This window comes from Dipodomys ordii, unplaced genomic scaffold, assembly GCF_000151885.1.
Source record: "Dipodomys ordii isolate 6190 unplaced genomic scaffold, Dord_2.0 Scaffold206, whole genome shotgun sequence".
Taxonomy (NCBI): Eukaryota; Metazoa; Chordata; class Mammalia; order Rodentia; family Heteromyidae; genus Dipodomys; species Dipodomys ordii.
The window spans coordinates 40,211-50,867 of record NW_012267422.1 but is presented as its reverse complement, the minus strand read 5'-3'; the positions used below and the strand labels follow the sequence as shown (position 1 = coordinate 50,867).

The following is a 10,657-nucleotide window of genomic DNA, read 5'->3' as shown; positions in this document are numbered from 1 at the left end:
GAGGATCGAGACCAAGCGCATTAAGAAAGACAGAGCCGTTCTGAGTCGCGTCAAGGTCTGCTTTATTAAAGTGAGGCAGGGTTTATATACCCGAAGGGACAGGGGAAGGGAAAGAAAATAAAAAAAAACTTTGCAGAAGCAAGGGTGAGAAGTCCCGGGGTCAGGGATGGGTCATGCTTATCCTTTTGGCCCTTAAAGGTATCTCCTGTGATTTCTTTTATGGTTAGCCAGGCGCCGTTTGCTTAGGGCTGGAGATAAGTTTTAAGGTTAGCCAGATGTAGTTTGTTATGGAAGTTATCTAAATGTGCACCTGGGAATTTCTGAGAACGGCTACTTGTTAATTAGGTGTTTGAAAGAGGCCAGAGCATTCTCAGGCAGGTTTCGGGTCTCCAACAGATATGGGAATCAAAACTACAAGGAGATCGCTACACTTAACTATTATTTCAAAACAGAAGGTAAGTGCTAGAGAGGATGTGGAGAAAAAGAAATTCTTGTACACTGTTGGGATGAAATGCAAGCCAGTGCAACGGTTATAAGAAACAATATAAAAATTCCTAGAGTTAAAAGTAGAATTGCTATAGGATCTGGTGACGCTGCTTCATGAAGGATAAGAGGAAATAAAGGATTTTATATTTTCAAAGGAAATAGAATCTGTGATACCTACACTTCTATATTCATTGAAACATTATTCATAATAGCCAAGACACAGAGCAAGCCTTATTAACTGATGAATAAAGCAAATATATAATGAAACGTTATTTATTCTTAGAAATGGAGGTTTTGCCAAAGGTAGTGCTATTATGCTAAGTGGAACGAACCAGGTGGGAAAGAAAAAGCAACTTCATAAGGTCTTTCTGTTGATCCTTAAAAAGTTGAATGCATAAATGCAGAGAGGAGATCTGTGTGTACCAGGTGTAAGGATGTGGGTAAATGATGAGGTGTTGGTCAACGGATGATAGATGCATTGCACTCACAGACTGACATGTTGGATAGAAGCCCCTCTGTACTACTTAAAGATAATAAAAATAATAAATTGGTTTCGTAGAATGTAAATTGGTTTCACAGAATGAATAAGCTAACGACTGCTCAGCATCCGATGACTATACTTAATACTGAAAGTTAGCTAAGAGAGATTTTAGGTGTTCTCACCACACTCACAAGATTATAGCTAGGTGGGGAGATGGTTACATTAATTGGCTTGCCTTAGGGGTCATTTCGCCTGGTAAATATATACTCCATATTCATATATCCATACTGGGGTGCCCTTCCCCCATGCCCTCCCTCCCTCTCACACCTCAAAACACTGCCACACAGGGGTTTTAACCCAGACTTTTTTTTTTTTTAATCTAGCTTAATTTCACGTAGTGGGTCTAGAATCGCGAAGACCCAGCAAACCCGGGTTGCAGTTCCAATCCCTTACTAGGAACTCCCCAGATCCAGGGAGGGTCTCCCGAGGAACGCCCCCAGCCTACACTCCATTTTGTAGGGCCCAGAAGACAGCGCAGCCCATGTCCTTTCGACAACAATGTCCTCTGAAGTCGCCCGCCACACACGGGCTTCGCGTTTCTTCCAGAGCCACTTCCACCAGCTCTCGGCACCGACCAGCCATCTAGGCTGCGGGGCAGGATGCGGGGACCCGCGCCTCAGCCACCGAAAGGTGGTTACTCTGTGTCTTCGGGGGACCCCGGGGGTGGCGGTGGCTTCCTTAGCAACCGCACTTTTTTCTTTTCCCGGCGGCCTTGCAGCCGGAGCCCGCTCCACGCCGGCAGGGCCAGAGCGCCGGGTGACTCCGCAGCTGAACGCAGGCCGCGCACCGCGGGCGTCCCGGGTTCCCCCGGTGCCGGGCGGGGGAATGCAGGACCATTGTGACGTAAGCCAAGACGCCGACAGTGCCTGTGTACAGAATGACCGGAAGTGCAGCCAGGGTGCTCCAGTGGCGCAATCGGTTAGCGCGCGGTACTTATATAACAGTATGTGAGCGGGCCATGCCGAGGTTGTGAGTTCGAGCCTCACCTGGAGCATCATTTTCAATTCCGATCTAGCCTCATTTGAAGGGAGAAACTTTCTGACAAGGCCCTTAACAGGTTTAAAATTATCCAAAAGCATTTATTATTAGTTTCATTAAGCGCTTTTGTAACCCAAAGCCACACGATTGCCTAGATGGATCCGTTGTGCTGCAGGGTAAGCTCCCATTGTTATCTCCACTCTGCCCTGCAAGCCTACCTCAGGGAGTATCCCCATTTCTCTCTTTTGCTCTGGCTTTGGGGGAAAATAAAACTCATATCCGGAAACACCTTTGCCTCCAGTATTTTTCCCAGTGAAGCCTGAAAGCTAAAAACCACAAGATAGTTATGATGAAATGAGGGTGGCAAGAATCCTGTCCAATTTCCTGGAAGTTGGAAAAAATTTTAGGTAGCCTAGTCCCAGACTCCATTTTAAAAAAAGTAAACCTATTATTATAAGCCTTGATTAACATTCAACTACACTAGAACATTAGCATAAAGCAATTCCATATAGCAATTCCATATAGCAATTCCATATACTGTATATATATACATATATAGTATATGCATATACATATATGAGTATATATATGTATGCACATAGTTTATGGAGGAATGGGTATAACCTGATTTCTCAGTGAGTTCTATATACACCAGCTGATGCACATTTCCTGGCATTTTTCAACTCACCTGGATGGCTGTTCTGTGCTGATTGCTGGTGGAATTAGCTCAGAAAGAAACGCAAAGCCCTTTTGTGGCAGGAGAAAGCAAAGGACATTGTAAAAAGGGCATGATGCTCCATTGGTGTCTGTGCCCTACAAAACGGTGTATAGTACTTCTCAGTGAGCCCTCCGGGATTTAGTAATATGGACATCCCGACTGATCAGGACCAAGGGGCTGAGAACAGCATATCCAAGTTCTAGAAATGTTTTAATGTTTTGTGTTAGGAAATCACTTCTCAAGGTAGAACCTGTATATAAGGAGAACATGAAATCTGCCCAATAAAAGACAAGGAAACAGGTCATGAGAACAAGAGTACTTAGAGTGGCTCTGATTTCTGGGCTGGAATTGTTTGTAAACCTGGAGCTATGAAGATAAAGGACTCTCTTGTGATGTTTATACAGATAGAAAGCCATGTACCCACTGCTCCAGCCCATGAGACTCTGAAAGATCACATCCCGGAGAGTCATGAGGGAGAGGAAAAGCCATCTAATCTCTTGTCTAGATGGTAGCATATAACAATATCCAATGTACATTCCAAACCCAGATCCATTCATGTTATTGACTGCTGTGATGTAGTGTATCAGGTTTGAGCTTATCAGAGAATTAGAGATCCAAAAGAGGAGGAGATAGGGAAGAACTTGCCATGCAGTCTGTGGTTTGAGTTTTCTCCACAGGGTGGTCCTGGGACTGATGGTGATGGCCTGGACCACACTGAGGAGACAGGTGGTGCAGATGGAAAGCCCCCGAGCCACTCTTCCCAGATAAATCAAAAGTTTACAACCAATATTATCCACAAAATTTCTGAAATAAAAAACAGTGGCTATATCTCTGAGACCTGAGCTACAGATAATGATTGCATTTGAAAACATCAAGTGGATGAGGATAAGGTCTATGGATTTTTTGTCAGGACCTGTGACAAAAACATATACATATCTTACAAATATAAGAATGTTCCCCATAATGCCAGGGACATTAAGCAAAAAGAAGATTATTCTTTGAATGAAGTTATTCCAATTCATCTTCTGACTTCATTCCCCAAACTAGGGAAAAAAAATGGAAAAACCCAAGTAAGTGCCTTTATTCAAATGAATAATGAAAAAATAGTTTCTGAAATATTTAAACATATATAGTTTTTGGCTTAGCAGGTACCTTACTCTTTGCCCTTTTTCTTCCTCTGTTGCTTCCTCTGGTATGGATATAATAAGCACAGTTGGACACAAATCCTAACACATCCAACCACCTTTCTAAGAGATTTATTTACTCTGTTTTGAAATAGAGTTTTTCTATGTAGTCTAGGCTGGACTTGAGTCTGGCTTGTAACTCGTCATTCTCCTGCCTTTGTCTCTTGTAGGCATAGCCCATTACATCTAGCTAAGAGATCTTTTTTGAATATCTCATCTCTAAAATTCATGACCATTTTATTCTCAGACAAAAGCTGAACAGAAGACAACATCATTTTGTCAATTTCAAAGCCACCATCCCAAGTATTTGTTTAGATACCTTCTCCCCTTTTCACTATCACATCTAATAATAAATTCTCTCTTTAGTGGGGTTTATTGGTAACCTTTCCAGATTCCTTTTGTCACCCAATATATATTCATTCCTCAAATGACTTGAGAATATTGAAGAATGATAGCTTCTCACCTCACCTGTTTTTGATTAAATGGGGTATAGCTCTTGGTCCTAACTAGCCTTGAGGTTAAATAGGTAGAGTGGGAAAGCAGTAAAATTCTTCCACATGAGTGTGATCAGATTGATGCTCTGTTGTTTTCCTTCCCTCATCTCTTGTTCTTACTCTCAGTTTCTCCTGGGAACCTCTTTCATCTCCTCCCTTTACCCAATAAAATATAATAATGCGGTGTCTGTGAATCTAGCCATATCAGAGTTTTCTACAGCAGGTGTGCATGTGGATATGAATTCCAGATTTTTTTCAGTGTTGTCCTTAAACTTGAGAAGTATAAACTTCAAGAGTCACAAGATCAAGCTTTTGCAGACAGCCACTCTGAAGTTCAAGTCTTGCCTTTCCCGATTCCTATAATCATGATTCTGAATATATTACTTGGTCTAAGACTCAGTGTTCTCATGTATAAATGGAATGATGCTTTGCAGTATCCAAGTATAACTGGAGAATTCAATGAGCTGAGATACGTAGTGCTTAGGTAAGTGCCTGGTAATATTAAATACACCCCTCCCCTCCAAAAACCCCCTACAACAACACAGGAAGTGTCCTGATGTCTGTTTTTCTTTTCCTCTAAAATTATCTGTAGCTACAGCTTTTGTTATATTTTAGTTCTAGGAATTAAAAAAATGGAATAAATAAAATCAAAATAAAAAGGACAAGAATGTCCCATTCTGAAAATACTTAAAGACATAAGAAATAAATGCAAACTTCAATCAAACTCCCTCACTGTTGAGAGGGAAAAGCATACCAAGGCTTCAGGGAGAACACAGAGAATAAGTGCTTCCCCACATCCAGAATGACATTCTATTGTGGCCTCCTGTCCTGGGATGAAAGAGCCATTTTGGATACCATGCCTCATACGCATTGCTGCACAGTCCCTCATGGACCACTGAAACAGAGGAGTGTGGGTGGTAGTGGGGAAGTAATAGGTGGTCTTTTCCCTGGGTTCTGACACCTTCTGCTTCCCTAAGTGACAAAGGAGCTCAGACATTCCACTCTAACCAGGCAGCCCCTGAGCCCCACTGCTTCAGCAGCTTTCCTTCCAAAGTCAAATGCAGCTCTAGTCTGCAGTGTAAGGATCACTCACCTGCATAGTCGCTGTGGCTGGCTCAGGGTAGAGATGTTCTGATCAAGTAGCATCAGCCAGGTCCTTTTTATCTTTTTCTAAGTATCCATGCTTTAGTCAACCTTTGCTATTGTCAAGATGTCACTTCCATGAGTTTTGGCTTCACCAAAGGGGAGGCTCCTTCTATACATCTGTATCCCTGAGGCACAACTCTGCTTTTCCCCTGCTGCGCTATAATTTGCAGGGCCCAGAAACTTGCTGAATCTAATTACACTGTGAATGTGTAATACTGAATGGTTTCCCAAAGGGTTCAGGTTTTTGGAATTTGTTATATTCGTTTTTTGTTTTTTGCTTTTTTGTAGGTCCTGGGACTTGAATTCAGGGCTTGGGTACTGTTCCTGAGCTGCTTCTGCTCAAGGCTAACATTGTACCACTTGAGCCAAGAGCCACTTCTGGCCTTTTCTGAATAGTTTATTGGAAATGAGAGACTCATGGACTTTTCTGCCCAGGCTAGCTTTGAACCACAATTCACAGATCTCAGCCTCCTGAGTAACTAGGATTACAGGTGTGAACCATGGGCACCTGGCACTGTTATATTCTTGTCATATCTCTTTTACCACCACCAAGACCAAGAGCTAACATCTAAGGAACAAACATCCAAGGGGTCATACTAGTTGCTTGCTGAATATTTTCAAAATATTCTTTCACCCATTAGAATTAAGATTTTATTTATTTATTTATTTTCCTGGCAAACTTTAGCGAATATTTTAAAAATTTAATTTACTTTTATTATAAGGGTGATGTCAGAGGGGTTACAGATACATAAGTAAGGTAATGAATACATTTCTTGTAGAACATTGTTACCCCTTCCCTTGTTTTCTCCACTTTCCCTCCCCTACTGCAACTTCCCTCCCCCCAATCCAAGTTGTAAAGTTTATTTCAACATAGTGTCTTATGAGTATCGCTGTTGCATTGGTTCACCCTTTGTCCTTTGTCTCACCATTTTGTTAGAACGGAGATTTTTTTTTTTTGGGTCCAGTCGTGGGGCCTGAACTCTGGGCGTGGGTGCTGTCCCTCAATTCTTCAGCTCAAGGCTAGTGCTCTACCACTTGAGCCACAGCGCCACTTCCGGATTTTTTCTTTTTGCTTATGTGGTGCTGAGGAATCGAACCCAGGGCCTCAGGCATGCAAGGCAAGCACTCTACCACTGAGCCAACTTCCCAGCCCCATAGAATGGAGATTTTAAAAAAATGACCAGTAATAAAGCCAGGCATCATAGCTCATGTCTGTAATCCTCATTACTCAGGAGGCTGAGATCTGATCAAAGTTCAGCTAGGCTGGACAAGAAAGCAGTGAGACTCTTATCTCTAATTAACCACCAAAAACCAGAAGCAGAATTGTGGCTTAAGTAACAGAGCAGCAGTCCTGAGAAAAAAAGCTAAGAGACAGGGCCCAGGCCCTACATTCAAGCTCCAGTATTGGAACAAAAAAAAAATCCCAAGACTTGGAAAAAATTATATTAACTGAAGTAAGCCAGGCCCAAAGAAGCATAGGTCCCATGGTGTCTGTTATTTGCAATAACTAGTATATGTCTGAGACAAGCAGAAAAGGTCAGATAAGCTGATATTAGGCAAAATGAACCCCAAGATAAGGACTCAAATGGTTTTTCTTTCTTGTTATTGTTTCTAACATATTTATAAGATAATTTCTTTGTTGCTTTGTATGTCTCGCCCGCACGGTATAACCCCTGTTTTCACTGTATCTGATGTTGGTATAATTTAGGGAGGGGAAGGGAAAAAAACCAATTGTTTAAATAGGGATACATGTGGACCCATCGCAAAAATGAGATGTACAAGATATTATGTTGAAAAAGGTGCGGGGGAGGGGCTGGGAAGGTGGCTCAGTGGTAGAGTGCTTGCCTTGCATGCATGAGTCCCTGGGTTTGATTCCTTAATACCACATAAGCAGAAAAGACCAGAAGTGGAGCTGTGGCTCACGTGGTAGAGTACTAGCCTTGAGCTGAAGAGCTGAAGGACAAGGCCCAGGTCCAGAGCTCAGGCCTCATGACCGACCCGACCCCCTCCCCCCAAAAAAAAGATGGGTATGAAAAGGGTGAGGGGGATGGGAGGGCAGGGATGGGAAGGGGAAACAAAGGAGGAGGCAACAATGCTTGATAAGAAATGTACTCATTACCTTGCTCATGTAATTGTGATCCCTTGTACCATATTTTCACAATAAAAACATTAATAATAATAAAAATCCCAACAAAAGAAAACAAAAATCTCCAAAAGTTCCACTTATAATTAGTGTCAATGAGGAAGGAAGGAAATGAAGAAGACAAAACTTAGAAAGGTACCTATATGAAGTAATAGATATGCTCATTATCAATGGTTGTAATGAATATATTATCACATTGTTTACATGAACTATATAGAATATTTGTTAATTATACAAAAATATAAGAGCAAGGTACTTTAAATATTTCACTATTGCAATATAAAAACACTCAGAATTAGAGGGAGAATAACATGAAAGCATCCACATATTTACTGCAACAGTCCTATCCATTATCTAAATGCACCCATGAGCCTACTTTTTCCACTGCTTCCTTTTGGGAAATAGTTCAGCATCAGGAAATATGCTACTACCTCATCCATATCCACAGAATATCTACCACTTAAAATAACCTTGTAGATCTGCTTGCAAACATATTTATTCATGTGGTTACTTATATTGAAGAGAAAGTGAATAAGAATTCCTCTGGCACCACTTACATGTTATTGATGGAATTTGAATTTGGGCCCTTAAATCTTCACTTTTTGATCTGAAGGTTCATGTCAGCAAATTTAAAATGTCTCATGTATGATTTCATGAGTAAAATCAATGCAGAGTTCATGTTTTTATTTTTATAGTCTTCATTACAAATTTATGAACATCGACAGGTGAAAGATACTTATCAGAGCTACTAGCCACATTGGCGTATCTGATTTTTTTATGTGTCCTGGTTTTCTTCTCTAGCCTTCACTCACTTAGATTTTCAACAATTATCATCATGTAGTTATTTTTGTTTATGCTCAAGATTTTAGATTCACTTTAATTTTCTTAACTTAGTTTTCACTTTTCAGAGAAAAGCCCCAAAGAGTATTACCTTACCTCCTGCCCTTCTACTAATCTCTCTCCTTGCTATCTTCTTTACTTCTCATTCTCTCCCATCCCTCTGTCTCTCCTCCTCTTTCTTCTCTTCTCCTTTCCCCCTCATTATTAAGTAGAGTAATGTAAGCCTAAATATTGAAGGGCATAGTGAGATACGTAGCCGGGGAGTAGCTTAAACCTGAAATCTTAGCTACTTGTGAGGCACAGATGGGTTCATGGAAGTTTGTGGGATTTCATATTACTAGCTGTGTGTAGTGATGTAGTGGTGGATGCCCATTATCCCAGCTCCAGAAAGTCTACACATTGGTGCACATCTGCTATCCTAGGCACCACAAGGAAGGATAACTATCCAGGATTACCCCCAGGGTCACTAGCCAGGCCTACCTGGGCATAAAGCAAGATCCTCTCTTAAAAATAACCAATGTACAAAGGGACTAGAGACATAGTTCAAATGGTAAAGTGCCTGCTTGGCACTTGAGTTTAATCCCCAGTACTGCTAAAATGAAAAGATGGAAACATTCTTTTAAAAATGAGGTGTAATTGTCTGTATTAATTCCAAGATTTTTCTGCTTTATGATGAGTAGACTGTCATTCTTTTTCAGAATTACTTCATGACCTATCTGATTGCTACAGCCATGATTCAGCCCACATATCTCTGTTGGATGATTGCAGTATAAGAGTTAAAGAACAAAATTCCCCATTTAAATTAATGTAGAACTAGATTATTTTGTAGCTCTTTGATAATAAGAGACTGAGCTTTGTGGGAAGTGCCTGGGCAGTAAGTAATCATAGCCAGAAACAAATTGCAATTTGTTTTTAAACATAATTTATTTGTTCATTTTCAAAAAATACTCACATTTTTGACAACTTGGAAAATACTCAGTTTCTCTACTATGCACTCACTTACCGAGATTCTCTCAAAGTCTATAGGTTGTCATCTTATATTGCTCCAGAGATTTCTTATTTATATAGTATGTTGAGGGTGGAACTATGGCTCATTGGTGGAGCACTTGCCTAACAAATAAGAGGGCCTGACCTTGATCCCCAGTAACACACACACACACACACACACACACACACACACACACACACACACACACCAGTTTGAATTAGTCTTGCATTATAGTAGTATCAGGTCTTCAAACCAGAAATCCTAGGCAAAAAGGACAGATATATTTGTAATTTTCTTGCAATATAAAAGGAATGTTTTAATTTTGAAGTGTTTAAAAAAGCAATTTTACTGCCTTGTGCTAAATGTCCCATATCTGTAATCCTAGCTTCTTAGGATGCTGAGACCTAAGGATTGTGGTTAAAAGCCAGCCTGGTCAGGAAATCTGTGAAGCTCTTATCTCCAACTACCTCCCACCCCCTACCCCTGCCCACCCACACCAAAGAAAAAAGCCACAAGTATAGCTGTGGCTGAAGTGGTCAAGTGCTAGCTTTGAGTTCAGGGACTGCTCCTTTTGCCATTTTATTAGATTATATTGTAAAAGGAAAGCACTCTATTGTATCAGAAAATTTTATTATTTTACATAATTATTTAACCTTTCAATTTGCATTTACTCTTACTTATATCATTTTCCAAATAATAACTGCCTCTGAACCTTGATTGCCTTATTGAAGTCAAGGGTCAAAACATATTTATCTCAAAATGCCATTTTCATGTATGGCATAATTATGCTATAATTCTTTTCTATGCAAAGTTCATTCATAGATAAGAAAATATCTTCACATAAAAAAAACAATATCAGACTGCTGACTAGGAAGGAGACTGCCTCAGAGCCAGCCAAGCACTGCTCACACTTTTAGAAAATGGTGCTGTTCCTACTTCTGCTCTCAGACTTGTGTGCATATATTTTGCCATTCCGTTAGATCAGGCACTACAGAGTTCCTCTTTGAGAGTAGGGTGAGTAATAGAGAGAAAGACTGTTGTTTGGTGTATTTGAACTAGAAAAGTGTTATTGGTGCTTTATGCATGGATGCATTTATTGGCCATGCTATTTAATAAACAGAATAAATAAACATGGCAAA

The 10,657-nt window shown here is 40.5% G+C and overlaps 1 protein-coding gene and 1 non-coding gene across 2 annotated transcripts; one reads left to right on the top strand and one right to left on the bottom strand.

Annotated features, from left to right (window-relative positions):
• The first annotated feature begins 1,927 nt into the window (after positions 1-1,927).
• Positions 1,928-2,021, top strand: Trnai-uau. Its single transcript has 2 exons — positions 1,928-1,965; positions 1,986-2,021. It is a non-coding gene; the product is annotated as a tRNA-Ile (tRNA).
• Positions 2,022-2,842: 821 nt separating this feature from the next.
• Positions 2,843-3,745, bottom strand: LOC105999996 (putative vomeronasal receptor-like protein 4). The gene has a single exon (XM_013035181.1). It carries the CDS (start codon positions 3,743-3,745, stop codon positions 2,843-2,845), a length of 903 nt encoding a protein of 300 aa, XP_012890635.1.
• Between the last annotated feature and the right edge of the window lie 6,912 nt (positions 3,746-10,657).